Source organism: Phascolarctos cinereus, unplaced genomic scaffold (assembly GCF_003287225.1).
Source record: "Phascolarctos cinereus isolate Bilbo 61053 unplaced genomic scaffold, phaCin_HiC Scaffold_4;HRSCAF=312, whole genome shotgun sequence".
In the NCBI taxonomy this organism is placed as follows: Eukaryota; Metazoa; Chordata; class Mammalia; order Diprotodontia; family Phascolarctidae; genus Phascolarctos; species Phascolarctos cinereus.
The window spans coordinates 251,368,583-251,384,105 of NW_027555847.1; the positions used below are offsets into that span (position 1 = coordinate 251,368,583).

The following is a 15,523-nucleotide window of genomic DNA, read 5'->3' on the forward strand; positions in this document are numbered from 1 at the left end:
ACAGAGAAGGGAGTAAAGAGCTACATGAAACTAATTCACAGTGAATTACGCAGGATCAGGAAAACTACACGCGCACATACAATGACTACAACCATGGAAATAAAGAGAAAGAACAACTGCCACAAGACAATCAAAAGTGAGTGCTTCGGAATTATGAAAAATAGGCTTGGCCTCAGAGAAGAGATAGGAGAAGCCCCCTCCTCATTCTGCAGAGGCTGGGAGGCCATGGGTACAGAACATAGCATGTAAGGTCAGATTTTTCCCATGTGTTGATTTGTTTTGAATTTTTTTCCCTTCTTCCTCTTTTTCTTTTAAAACCATTCTCTGTTACTGAGAGTGGGAAGGGAGAGGATACTTTGGTGGGAAAATCCAAGTGATATAAAAATAAAATATATGAATAAAAATGGATTTAAAAAGATATCTGCTTTGGTTTCTGAATTCTGTGTTTCAATTCTATTCTTAATGCTTAAGGAAAATAAGGGGTAGGAAATAAGAGGTAGGAGAATTTTCCCAAAGAATCCTCTTTCCTAGTCCCTACATTTCCTCTTCTTCCCCCTGGGAATGCTGGGTTCCTGCTGAGGTTTCCTAGTCTATTAAATAAGGCTTCTTTCTATGATAGGTTGGGTTCTGGGTCATTAGACTGTGTATAGTGATATGACTTCAGATATTTCTGTGTATAAAGCTAACTGATTTAAATAGGGGTAGAATACATGCCTTTGGCCTGACTGATATTGTGAGGTCACACATGCCACCATTATGTACTTTCATACCTATTCCAGTCCCTAGAGTGCTAACTGGACATGAATGCCAATTCCTAAGGACTCAAGAGGGTCTATCTCTCTTCCTACTGAGGCCCTCCCACCTTCCACCCTGTACCTTAGTTTCACACACACTCTTTCACACCATGTTGCACTGGAATAATATTTATTTTTTTTTCTTGGCAAAAGTCAAGTGCTACATTTTTAAAAACAGAAAATCCCAAACAATCAAATGCATTACCCATCACAGAAGAGGGTCAGGCAACAGTACAAAATACCGTACTTGATCTTTTTTCTTTTTTTGTTTTGTTACAAGTATTTGTTTCCTTTAAAGTGATAGAAGTTCTTTGAGAACTAAGTAATCTACAGCCTGTAGTTTAATACTAGGAGAAAAAAAACAAATTAAGAGAGTTAAAGATTTGTAGCATCTAGCATTTTGCTTAATTCCCTGTTGATAGCACCTATTTCTCTAGGTTAGAAAGGGAGAATTCCACAACCAAAGTTGTTTCTGTCGTGTCATGAAGTCAGTGCAGAATTTTAAGCATATAACTTCACTTTCCAAGCTCCCTGGACACAGAGCATCTCTGCATCCTCCCCTCATCAACTTGGATGATTTAGGGAGAAAAGGGAGATGACAGCTCTTGTTCCCAGGAAGTATTTCTGGCAGCTAATTGGAGTAAGTGCTCAAAGGAAAAGAGGAAATCATCGAATCAAGGGAACAGCCGTTGTTTGCAACATGATGAGTTTAAAAGCAGGGAACAATAGGCTTATATGGCAAGTTTGTCACTGCTATGTTCAAAAAACGTGGAGCCCAAACATACAAATTATTAAGGTGGGGGAATGGAATAGGAAGAGTATTCCTATTTACTAATTACATCAATGCTGCTACTGCTGGCCCGCCCCTCTGACCAGGCAAGGATGAGGAGCACTCAAGGGAGTCAGACCTCAGCCATGGGACTCTGGGGCCAATACCCTCCCCCACCACACCAAGAGACTAATATTTAACACACTAGGTACACACTACACACAGATACTCAGCCCCCATCCCCAGGCTGAACTTGCTTCTGAAGGGAAAACCAAACCAAACCAAACCAAATTCATCAGGGTAATCCAAGGAGGGAAGGAAAATGGAACAAGGAATTTCCCCAGCGCCAAAGGAGACCCAAGGTTCCCCTGGCTGGCTGCAGGCCCCCAGTCTGGATTTGTTGGGTTTTTTTCCTTTTCTTTTTTTTAGAGGGGGAGGAAGGAGGAGAGCTAATGGGAGGTAGGAAAATCTGGCATAATCCAGTACTTAAACTTCTTCTACCCCTTTTCTAAAAGCTCCATCAGAGAAGCAAGAGCAGGCCAGGGGAATGGGAAGTGACACATAGGCAGAAGCCTTCTCCTCAGGGAGCCAGAGGGGCAAGGGGAAGGCAAAGGAAAGGGAGCACTTGCCCCTCTTGTATCCTGGAAGCCCTAGGGGATAGCCCAGGAAGGAGACTCTGACACAGGGCCTCAGGGGATGCCTGCAATCTTTCGCAATGGTTTTTCTGGGTGATGGGGTTTTTTTTTCTGCTTTTCTGTTTTTGTATACAGTGTCATTAGACTTGTACTTTAAAAAATAAGATAAAACCAGTCCCAAAGCTGGACTCTGTGGATAAAGTAGTTTCTTTTATAAATATTTTAATTACAAGTAATCCTCACTCCATGTAATTTCAATGACACACATAGTACCTGTGCGCACACACACATCCACACACACACCCACACACATACAGCCCCCAAACTTTCACAGAAAGTCTGACAGCAACCACATAAGTATAAAGGAATCCTACCTCACAACAGCAAAGTAGGGATGAGTATGACTGTGTCAGCCTAAAGCAGAAGCCAAATAGGGGAAAGTGTGTCACTTAAAAAGGAAATACAATATGGGATTAACAAAAAATCCTTTGGATAAGAAGCAAATGAAAAGCCAAAAAAAATATTAAAGCAAAATTCTGATTGCCAAAGGGGGGAAAAAAGAAAAAGCCACTTTAGACCAACGTACGGAGCCTGTGTCAAATGCCCAAGTCAAAAGCAAATTCTGGTGTTCTGATAAGACAAGGGCATCACACAATTGAAAAATGAAAAGAAGAAACAAGGAAACTGAAGATGGAAGTTAGTGTAAATCTCTGCATTTCAGAAGAGTTATTCATTAGCTCCAGAGCCCGGCATAGTTCCCATGGAGCCCTGAAGGGAGGGGACCTCCTGCCACAAAGAGTTTCGTTCCAGACGAGTCGTAGCAGTGGGTGTAAACAGCATTGGGGAAGAAATCAATGTCTGAAAAATAATTCCTCCAAGTTTCATCATGATTCTGTTGGAAAAAGGAGGAGAAAAGGGTCCATTAGCTCCTTTATGTAAGGAAAGTCAAGTCACAGGAAATGTATCATACTGCATTCAGAACTGGAGCCAGGAGACTCGACCTCAGAAGAATGAATCTGTGCCACCCGGACACAGGAGTGTAAATCCCATTCTACTACTTTGGTTAGGAAATTGGTAAAAAAAATTCAAATGATGAGGCCATTTATATCAATGTTTTATAGCGATGTTCATTAATATCTTTCTCCCAGATCCACCAGTGAATGGCTGCCCCTGAGTAAAGCATTTAATTTCTCTGAAACTTCCTTCATCACAAATATGTAAAGGTAAATCATAGAATAAAGGTGAAGGGGCCCGGCCCACCTAGTCTTTTTGCTCCTATGTGAACCAGGAGTATAGCAAAAACGTTCATCAAAATGAGGGAGCTCTTTTTCTGATGCCGCCCAAGCCTCTCCCCAGCCTCTGCCCCCCGATGGAAGGCTCACTCACCAGCCAGCCTTTGCCAGTGGTCAGCTTCAGATTTTCCCCCGCGAGCTTGGGCTTGGACCCAAAGCAGGATAAGTGCTTCTCTTCCAGAAACCTCTGGGTGCGGATGTCATAAAACAACAGGGAGCCCTGCCCTGTGCCCACAGTGATGATGTGCTCGTAGAAGCTCACCGAACGGATGCCTGGGGCCAGGGGAGAGGAGAGTGATCAAAGACAGACACAGGATCATCTTCAAACATGCCACCAAAAACCCATGGTGGTTTTCTCCTGCCTGTTGTATCTGAACCTTATAATGTGGCCTTCTAAAATCATCAATAGACTACTGAGTCAGTCCTCAGGGCCATCCAGCCAATGATGATGATCCTAGTGGGAAACCAAGGGATACTATGTCAAAGAGAATGGTGATGGAGACTCTTTAAAAAGTCTCAAATCAAAAGTTCCAGGCACATCTTTAACTTTCTCTAGTAACTTAAAGGTTGAATGGTGGATGACAGACCCAAGTGCTTCTTAAACCTGTGTATGGTTCCAGTTTGAACGGCTGGCCTTTCAGGTTTATGAATTCTCCATTTACTCTGTTCACTGTATAAAATTGTGATTTTTAATTGCCATAAAACTACTGCCATCATGCTTCTAGGGAGTTGTGAATATAAACTAATGGGAATGATTGCTAAAAACAGAGCTTATGCATTATTCAAATGAATATCCTTCAAAGCAGTGCTCCTGGAAGGCAAGTCATTTATACATCTATTCCAGGGACACTCCCACTTAGGAACTCCTCTTTGGCAATAGCTTACGGAATCTGCTTCCAAGTCAGGCAACAAAATCAGATATCACAATTAGGACTCTTTTTTTTTTTACAACAAAAAATGGTATTCTCTAGCTCAATTCCCTACTTTGCATGGCAGACAGGGATCTAAGTGACTCATGGCATTAACTAAAAACCGAACACATTTTCAGAGGATGAAGATTTCTTGCCCCTGAGGCTATTCAGAAGGATGACTCCAGAGTCAATTCTCAGAGAAGTCCCAGAAAGGTCTTGAGCAAGGGCAATGCCACTAAGTCTGAGGCCTCCCACGGAACCGACAAGCAAGGACAACTCTCATTTGGATAAAAAAGTTCTTGCATATTGTTTAAAAAAACCCCAACACAACAACCTTACAATGCCATGGTTGTCACACCTCATCTTATATTACGTTTATTCATTCGACAGCTATTTAATGAACGACAATCATGTACAAGACATTATCCTAAGAATTAGTACTGATAGGGATACAAAGACACAGAAAAAGTCATGGTCCCTGACCTCAAGAAATTTACAACCTAGTTTCATGAATTGGCATGGCCAAGAATTTATCACCCAGCAGGCCAGTTTACTGATGATAAGCTTCCCTGTATTAAGCTAGGCTGGTCCTTGTACAGCAGACTTAAGTCTACTGCTGTGACCACAGGGGCAAAAATACATGACCATAAATGACTAAAATAAAAGGTGATATGTAATAAGTGCTGTTAATTATGCCAACAAAGTGCTATAGAGTGGAAAGAATACTTCAAGATGAATTGGTCAGTCTATGAAGGCTTCTAGGAGGATATAACATTTGAACCGGGCCCTATCAGAAGGATTTTGGCAGCTAGAGATAGGACATAATGGCATATCAGATAGATGAAATTGTGAGCCAAAGCACAGAACTGGAGAAACAAAAGTGTCTGGAGAAAGGGATAATCCAGTCTGGCTGCAGTAAATGGTAAGTATAGAGGAGAGGCAGGAGATAAGGCTAGAACAGAAGCCTGGGATCATTTTGTGGAAACCCCTAAATATCAAGTTAGGGAGTCAGGACTTTAATTTACAGATACTTGGGGGGAAATGTAGGTTTTTGTGCAAGAGAGTAACATGATGTGAGTAATGCTTTGATCTGGTGCTTGTATAAGATATTATTATACTACAAGAGGGAGAAAGTAGAAAAAGAAAACTAGTTAGGAAGTTATTGTATCAGCGCACAATAATGAGGTTAACCACAGATATGAATAGAAAGGAGTACATGGAAGTGATAAAGGGAGGGGGGAAAAGCTAGGGAATGCGACAAGTCAAAGAGAACTCTCAGGTTTTCAGCCTGGGTAACAGAGAATGGAAATACCATTGACAGAGGGAAATCCGCAAAAGATGATTTTCTGGAAAAAATAACAAGTTTGGGTTTTAAATAGACTGAGTTTCAGATGCCAGATGGATATAAAAAGTAGAAATGTACTTTGAAAATGTGAGACTGAAACTTGGAAGATGGTTCAGTGATGAGATCTATTTATTTCAGGAGTTATCCACTGAGGGGCAATAACTAAAGTCATGGGTATGGATGAAATTAAGGTAGAGAAGACACAATCTTGGCACTCATATTCAGGGGGCATGAGGAAAAGAAGCCAGCTAAAAAGTTATAGAAGGAACAGTTAAAGTGGGAAGACAAGATTCAGGATAACACTGTCAGAAACCAAAGAAAAAAAGAATTCAAATAGGAAGGGGAGATTAATAGCATCAAATGCTATGGAAAGGAGAATGTGTAATGAGAAAAGGCTGTTGGCTTGATACTGAGGTCACTGGCAGCTTTTGAGGCTAGTTTATATGGAAACAAAAGTACAAAAGTCAGACTGGATAGGATCAAAGAGGAAAGGGGTAGTGAAGAAGAGGTAAACATAGTTTAATCTATGTTTATAGATCCAGGGGTGGGGAACCTGCAGTCTCCAGGCCACATTTGGCCTGGATTAGACTACTGATTGAGGATTAGACTATCGACTAGAGATTGATGGTAGGAAGGAAAGACAGGACAGTAGCTAAAGTGACATTTATTTTAATTAATTTATTTAGGATACGCTAGAGGGAAGGAAGGCAGTAGAGAGGACTAGACTGAAGATACAAGAGAAAAAAAGACAATAGGGTAGTCTTAGAAACAACAGGTAGGGATATGAGCACAGGAAAGGATTAATCTTAGAAACAAAGTACTCTTAGACACAGGAAGGAGTTAACATACAGATAAATTTTAAGATGGAGAAGACAACTTTGAGAGATGGCCTAAATAATAGTAAATTGGCCATTTGCTCTAAATAAAAGGTATAAGGGAGGGAGATGGAGTTTGAAGAATATGGAAGGAGTTTTAAAAAGTTACTATGAGATATTAACAACAGTGCTACTAGCAGTGAGGTCACAGTTGAGGTAAGAAGTCTTGAAATTATGTTATAAGAAGAACAGTTCAGAAAATTGAGCCATGTAGCCTGAAGAAAAGGCTTAAGTGGGACAGGACAGCTGTTCTCAAATATCTGAATGACTGTCTAGATGAAAGAGGCTTATTCTGTTTTATTCCAGAGGATAGAACTAGGACCAAGAGGTGAAAGTCACGGGTAGAAGACTTCAGTCCAATATGGTTTCTAGCAGTTAATAGTAAAAACTATCAAAAATGGAATGAACTGGAAGAAATCTTGTCTACTAACAAGGTAATTATCCAGCTTCTACTTAAACATTTGTTCAAATGAGAGGGAATTTGCTAGGTGATACAATAAAATGATAGCAATAATAACTCATATAGTGCTTTAAAGTTTACAAAATACTTTACATATACTACTATCTCATTATAGGGCATCTTATACACTTTTGGACAACTCTTATTATTAGACTATTTTTTACATAGAGCTTAGACAGCTTCCTTGAAATGTCTATGGACTAACTTCCAGGTGGGCATCTAGGTGGTACAGTGTATAGAGGACTGGGCCTAGAGTCAAGAAGACTCATTTTACTGAGTTCACATCTAGCCTCAGACACTAGCTGTGTGGCATTGGGCAAGTCACTTAATCTCCATTTGACTCAGTTTCCTCAACTGTAAGATGGGAATAATAACAGAACCTGTCTTGCCAGGGTTGTCGTGAGGATCAAATAAATAGTTGTAAAATGCCAAGGCACTTAGAAAATGCTGATTTCTAGGGCTCCTCTCCTTCCCTCTGGAGTGAACAGAATAAGTCTCCCCCTTTCCCATGGCAGTCCTTCAAACATTTTAAGGCAGTGGTTGTTCTTCTCTCCCCACTTCAAATCTTCTCAACTCCAGGTGAAACATTTCTCCTTGTTTTTCATATGGCATTCTGTGCATGTCTCTCTCATCCTGTCTGCCCTTCAATTTGTCAATGTCATTTTTGAAGTACGGCACTCAGAGATAAACAATATTCCAGATACAGCCTGACTATCCCAGCGTGTAACAGAATTGTTACCACCCTGGAACAGATACTAAACTTTTATCCATTTTTTAATTCATCGTATATTGCTTGCTTCTATTGAGTCTGTGGAGAATTAAAAGGTCTTTTCACAGGACTCAACTTGTGCTGTTGACTTTTAAAAACTAAGTACAAGCAAGACTTTGTATTTACTCTTGTTAACTTGTACTTCGTTAGCTCTGGCTAGTTGTTTCAGTTTGTTGAGATCTTTTTGAATTCTGTCTTACAAGAGGATCAGATACTCTTAGGTTTGGATGAAGGTTCACCATCTTTCCAGGATGAAGGATTTTTATAGTCTGTCTTCAAAAGGCAGCTGCTCCACTTCCTGGATTATTTTAAACAACCTTCTGGCGATTTTTTACAGTCCTACTATGTCTGAATGATAACTGGAAGAGTCTATAGTAATCAAAGTTTGTATGTACAAGGTAAAGGCAGTATGGTACAACAGAAAGAATGCTAGACTGAAAGTCAGTAGACAACCTAAGTTTAAATTCTGACTCTTCTTTTTTTTTTTTTGGCAAGATAATTGGGGTTAAAAGTGACTTGCCCAGGCTCACACAGCTAGTGCCAAGTGTCTGGTCTGAGACTGGATTTGAACTCAGGTCCTCCTGACCGCAGGGCTGGTGTTCTATCCACTGTGCCATCTAGCTGCCCCTCAAATTCTTGCTCTAACACTAACTAGCTATGATTTCTTGGGAAAGTCACAACTTATCCCAGCTTTAGGTTCACTATTTGTAGAACAAGGATAAATACCTGTGTGTACCTCATAGGATGGTTTGGAGAAAAGCCCTTTGCATACCCAATATGTGAGTTACTGTATTATACACAGACATTTGGCACAAGGGTTGCCGCTTGTGGTTCTGTTTCTAAATTCTTTTCTGATAATACCCAGCATCTGGGTATTAATACCCAATGGCTGACCTTTTTTGCTGCGTCAACACATAGGACTGAAGTCTTCTGAGAAAGAAACAACTATGGATTCTCTTCCTGGGCTGTTTCGCAGAAGCACATCTTATAAACTACCATCCACCACATGTTACAATGTTTCAAAAAATCCCCAGTTGGAAGAGAAGACTTTGGAAATCATCTGTCTATTCTTCTGTAGTCTGCCAGATTATTTACATAATTATGCTGATATCTTCTGTACTTATACTAAATACCTGGTTTGTGAAGAAACAAGGAATCCTGTTTTCCCACAAAAGCCTAAGACTTAAGATTATGAAAAATAAAATTAAAAAGAGAAGTTGATTCTAAAGGGGGAAGAAGCTGCGATAGAGGATAGGGAAAGAAAACGTTTTTAATTCAGACAAAGACTAGAATTACAAGGATACTAAACAGCCTTTCAGATAGCCAGAAGGAGGTAAGTTCATCGAGGGTGGGAGGGTGGAGGTCTGGGGGAGTCAGGCAAATTGGACTGGACCGGAGCTACTACAAAGCATTTGTATGTACCAATAAGCAAAGTGTGAAAATTGTGCCCATTGTATGTCACTGTCCAGTTGAGACCTTAAGTTTTCACTATTACATGTGACTTGACACCACAGAATAAGAACCTTTCTGCTATAGAGAGAAGACTTTTCTGGCATTGAAAAAATGCAAATTTCTCTCCCTGTACTGTCATCCTTAGTCTCACCTCACAGGCTTTTATTCTCCTCTCTTCAGGCACTCTATTCTATGAATAAACCTCCCCTTCCTTTGTGAACCTTTAATCTTGAAGACTAGCTCCTAACAGTAGAGGAAGCCTCGCTTTCCTCTAAAGACACCATTCATCTCTTCATTACAGTATGATTATATGACCTAGTCCAAAACTCTTGTTGGGCAGCTAGGTGGTTTAGTGAATAAAGTGCTGGCCCTGGAGTCAGGAAGATGCATTTTCCTAAATTCAAATTTGGCCTCAGACATTTACTAGCTATATGACCCTGGGCAAGTCACTTAACCCTGTTTGCCTCAGCTCCCTCATCTGTAAAATAAACTGGTGAAGGAAATGACAAATCACTCCAGTATCTTTGCCAAGAAAACCCCAAATGGGGTCACGAAGAATAGAATATGACTCAACAATACCAAAAAAACCTCTTGTTGCTATCATTGATTTATTAAACTTCAGAATACCTTTCAACTTGTTTTAATTACTTTACCACACCACTAAAAGTCTTCCTCTCTACTCTTACTCTTGTTATCCTTCTTGGTGACTTGGGGAATGATCATGAATGTGTGCTGATGACAGTAACAGCCTGGCTTCTCCATTAGGCACCCATGATCTCTAGCAACACTCCATCTCAGCCACCCACAGGGGCAGTCATCCACCTCAAGGCCCTGAACTCTTATTAAAGTTTCTTCTCTGATCATTATCTCTTATACTTCTACCTTTCCCAGTAGCTAATTCCTAAGTCTGCTCTCTGTCCTCTTCATGGCATCTGTCCAAACCCCTTCTGATTTTATGTCTAACTCTTCAGACCTGATCCTGCAGCCAGCTATCTCCCCAAAGCATGATCTTCTACTCTAGAATTCCTTGCCCCAGTGTCCTTGGGCTATTCCTGGCCTATTAATACTCAAACCTACCTCATTCTTTCCATCTTTCCCTGAGCCACTAACAGAAGAAATTAAGAAACCTCTTTGTCGACTAGGTCCACTAAAAATTCATTTCTAATAATAGACAAAAGGATGGTGATAATAGCTACCATTTATACAGTGCTTTAAAGTTTATAAAACAATTTATACACATTATCTCATTTGATCCTCACAACAATGCTTTAGGGCAGGTACCATTACCTAATGTTTAAGATTTTTAAGATTTTTAATTTTTTTTCTTTTTTTTTTTTTGGCTAGGCAATGGGGTTAAGTGACTTTCCCAGGGTCACACAGCTAGTGTTATGTGTCTGAGGCTAGATTTGAACTCAGGTCCTCCTGAATCCGGGCCAGTACTCTATCTTACTGCGCTACCTAGCTGCTCCAAGGTTTTTAATTTTTAAGAGAAGCAAAACCGAGGTTCAGAGAAGTTCAGTGACCTGTTCAAAGTAACAGCTAAGTGTTTGTGGCAGGAGTTCACCTCAGGGCTTCCTGAATCCCAGTACGACCTTCTATCCACTATACACACTCTCTCAGCACTTGCTGTATGGTAATTTTATTCATCTCACATCAACTCTCCTGATTCTCACAGCAGTTATTCCAAATCTCCTCTAGCCTTCGACTCTACTCCATGGCCTTAAATCTAAGTGACTAAGACTGATCCTGAGAGCTTTCTCATCTTCCCTTCTTCATACCTGAGAACCTTCTCTATCTTCTTTCCCTTTGGTATGACCTCAAATGACTACGTGGACAAGCTCCTTGTGAAACTTGTGCCCTCAATCTCAATTTTGATCAAATTTCCACTTGAATCTTGTTCTTTTGATCTATTAACACCTCCCCAAAGTCCTTCCCATCTTCACTCTCTTACCTCTCACCAATCTTTCTCTTGACCTTTTCTCTTCAGCCTACAAATAAGCTCTGGGATTCTCCATTTAAGAAATAAAATACCTTCTCAACCCAAATACCCTGTCAAATTATTATCTTACATTTCTCTTCCCCTCAACTAAACTAATAGAAAGAGTTGCCTATACTACTGCAGTTCAAACTTCACCTCTTAGTCACTTTCCAAATCCTTACAATTTGGCTTCCCAAACTAGCCAATGTATTGATATTAACCTCTCCAAGTTCACCTATGACTTAATTAATTTCCTATTCCAGTGGCCTTTTCTAAAGCCTACCCTTGACCGTTCTTCAGCATTTGACATTGCTGATCACCCTCCCCTGCCTCCTTTTTCATACTCTCTCTTTGGTCTTCTGTAGCACTGATTGCTCCTGGCTCTCCTGCCACCTGTCCAACCGTTCTGTTTCTGGTCTTAGCTGGTCTTCCTCCTCTTGACTTCTAAGTGTTGGTAGATCTCAAGTCACTGTCCTCAGATTTCTCTCTACATATATACTTATTCCCTTGGGGAAATCTCATGTCATGGATTTATCCTTTCTACGTAGTTAATTCTCCAAATCAATACTTTAATCTCTTGGGAGTTCCACTGTTGTATTTCCAATTACCTGACGAAGATCTCCACTTGGTCCTACAAACACCTCAAATCAACAGGTCCAGAATTGAACTTAGTATCTTTCCCTTAAAACCTGCCCCTCTTCCCATCCTTCTTATTTATGTAGAGAGTGTCATTATCCTCGTTACATAAGATCAAAACATTAGATTCATCTTTTATTCTTCCTTCTCCTTTACCTTCCGTATTCAACTAATCGCCAAGTCCTACTCTATTCATTTTATCTCTGCAATATTTCCAACAACCATTTCTACTTTTCTCATATTCATTCTTATCACCATCATAGGGCCTTTAACTATGGACTATTGTAATAGCCTCCTAGCTGGCTTCCCTGCTTCTGGTCTCCTCCCTTCTCTAAGCCTTTCCTCACATAGGTCTATGAATTTATTTTCCTTTTTTTTTCTTAAATTTTATTAATTTATTTTGATTTATCAACAATCACTTCCATATGCTTTTGAGTTGAAAGTTTTTCTCCCACTTCCTCCCCCCCCCCAAGACGGCACACATCTGATAAAGGCTTTACATTTACATTCCTATTAAACATATTTTCACATTAGTGAAGTTGTAAGTAAAAATTAAAACCAATAGGAGGAACCATCAGAAAGATGAAACAAAACTCAACAGAAGGTAAAAATAAGTGATAGCGATTCGACTTCCATAGTTCTTTCTTTGGATGTGGACAGCATTTTTCATCCTGAGGCCTCTGGAGATGTCTTAGATCCTTGTAATGCTGAGAAGGGTTCAGTTTAACAATATTAGTCATCACATGATGTGGCTGTTAATGTGTACAAAGTCCTCTTGGTTCTGCTCACTTCACTCATATACATTTACTTTCTTAAAAGTAATCTGAGCCTGGCATTGAAAATCTTTCCCAACCTAGTTTTGACCTACTATCCCTGCAATCCATTTGTTGGCCAAACTGGGCTAATAATTATTTTACATCTTGCCTTGCTGTCTCATTTCTTGTATACATGGATATACATACCATATCTAGACTATAATACAATTGATGTAGTATATATTGAAATATTTCTATTTCTTCAAGATCCAGCTTCAAGGCTTTGAATGCCAACCCTTCCATGAAGCTTTAGCCTGATATTTTCTTTTAGTGGAGGTGATCTTTCTTTAAATTGACTCACAGAACTATGTCTAGATCTTGCCTTTTCCCTTATCACATTCTACCACATATTGTAATTCCTTGTACATACATATACATAATATATTTATTAGACCATAAGCTCCTTGAGAATAGGGGCTATTTTTAATCTTTGGATTCTCAGAGTCTAGCACAGTGGGTATTTAATAAATGTCTATGGAACTGAATTAAATTGCCTTCAACTAGGAACTTAATGGCATCTATGGCCAAAGTGTTCATCAGACTGAGGGAAAATAGAAAGTACTGTTTCTAAGGCTGACTATTCCTTGTAGTCAAATTTCAGACCTATGCTCTGAACCTGTAATTATTTATCTACCTCTAGTAAAAGTTTCTTGTTTGTATTTATGAATCCTGGCCTGGAGATGTACTGTCATGCTCACTTACTATATGGAAAGGGATTGGAAAAAAGGGAAGGGCTATGTTCCTGAGGCCTTAAGCCACAAGGGTGAGGTCAGGGCCTAAATATGTCAGTCAAGCACTGTGCCAACACATACAGTTTAGGTTATTTTCCTCTTGGGTCACATGTATCATAGCTCTAGAATTGAAAAAGACCCGAAAGGCCATAAAGTCTAATGCCTTCATTTTACAGATGAGAAAACTGAGGTCCCAGGAGGTAAGTGACTGACCCAAAGTCACACAAGTAGTAATAGTCAGAGATGGTAACTGAACTCAAATTTTGCCTTCAGAGAGACTGCTCTTTCTATAATACCATGGTGTCTTCCTTATACACTTCTATTACCTTATTGCCCACACTGAAGTTCATCTGCCACTTTTCTGTCTACTCACACAGCTTTGAGAGGTCTTACTGCTGTTTTCCTAGTATATTTACCATTTCCATTATCTGAAAGAGTCAAGTGTCATCTGCAATCTTAGAAATTTCACCATGTACTCCATTTTCCAGTGCATGTATGAAAACGGTAAGTACTATTTCTTGGAGGACTACGACCTTCCAACTGTTAAATGAATACTTTTCAGGAGAGAGAATAATTATCCTTATGTTATGTTTCCCATAGGTAAACTCTCTGAACATAGGAGAATATATCCTATGGTTCCTATAGTAAGTTAGGGATTTCCCCCCCACAGTCACCTTTGGTGCCATGTTTTTTAGTGCATCCCTAAGCTTTAACTATAAGTATCATGGAGAGGAACCACATTCTCACACACCACATCCTGTGGCATCACTAAGTCAATAAATAGACCACAAGAATCACAGTTGGCAGAATTAGAAGGGTATATTCCATTCCAACCTTTGCCCAAATCATCAGTCCCGTCTTTAACATTGCTGAAAATTGGTCATATGGATCCTACTTTTAGATTTTCAAGGATCAAAAGGTCAATTACCCTCTAAGTTACCCATTCCAGGTTTGGGCAGCTCTAATTCTTAGGAAGTTTTTTCTTGTGTAGAGTCAAAATCTGACTGCACTAACTTTTTACCACTGGACCTACTTCTGTCTTTTTCATAAGACATGCCTTCAAAGTACTTGAAAAGAGCTGTCACTGTCTCCCCTTGTCTTCCTTTTTCTTCCCCAGTTTCTTCATCTCATTCTCATGTGGCAGAGATGCCCTTACCATTCTGGTTGTCCTTCAGTTTGCCAACATCCCTTCCAAATGTGATGCCCAGAATGGTACAGAACACTCCAGGTGTGGTCTGACAAGTCCAGAGTACAATGGGACTATCCCCTCCCTGGCTCTGGATGCACTACCTTTCATCAGTTTAGTCTAAGATTATGTTAACCTCTTCTACTGCTACTTTACAGGGCTGCTTCATACTGTGTTTACAATTCATTAAAATGCCCAGGTCTTTTTCATATGAATATCCAGTGCCATTTCTTTCATCCTATTCTTGTATGATTTTTATTTTTTTAAAAATACAAATTCAGAACTTTATATTCATCCCTACTAAGTTTCATCTCAGTATCTTCACTATATAATCCCCATCTCTTCGTATCTCAATTTAATTCAATTTATTTAACTATTTCTATCACCTTCATGTCATCTTAACTTTTTAAAAAATACATGCCACTTTTGCCATCCTCCAAGTCAGTGATAAGGAATAAGGACAGAGGCAGATCTCTGAAGTAGGGTACTCCAATAGGGATCACCATTCAGTATGACATCAATCTAATGAATATCTCTCTCTCTCTCTCTCTCTCTCTCTCTCTCTCTCTCTCTCTCTCTCTCTATCTATCTATCTATCTATCTATCTATTCTTTGGGTCCACTTAGTAAATTCATTCTGAACCCACCTAACTGAACTGTCATCTATCCATGTCTCTCCATCTTGTCCACAAGGATATCGTGAGAGACTGGATCAAAAGCCTTGCTGAAGTCCAGAGCTACTCTGTCCACTGTATTCTCCTGATCACCTAGTATAGTAACTCTGTCAAAAGAGGAAATGGGTTTAGTATGGAATGAACCCATACAGCCTTATCACCTATTCCCTAAGAGTTCAGAAACTGTCCTTTTAGTATCTTG

The 15,523-nt window shown here is 39.8% G+C and overlaps 1 protein-coding gene across 2 annotated transcripts in view; it reads right to left on the bottom strand.

Moving 5' to 3' along the window:
• Positions 1-15,523, bottom strand: part of DCAF12 (DDB1 and CUL4 associated factor 12) — a 120,105-nt gene that overhangs the window by 16,236 nt on the left and 88,346 nt on the right. Inside the window, exons 8-9 of one of the 2 annotated variants that reach the window (XR_013486077.1) lie at positions 3,585-3,763; positions 2,573-3,090 (exon numbers count right to left, since the gene is read on the bottom strand). Coding sequence is in view for 1 of the 2 variants with exons in the window: in XM_020978918.2 (XP_020834577.1) it covers positions 2,932-3,090; positions 3,585-3,763 (338 nt within the window). In the remaining variant the exon portion in view is untranslated. Of the gene's footprint in view, positions 1-907; positions 3,091-3,584; positions 3,764-15,523 lie in introns of those variants that run through there. The other variant, XM_020978918.2, reaches the window with a different exon arrangement.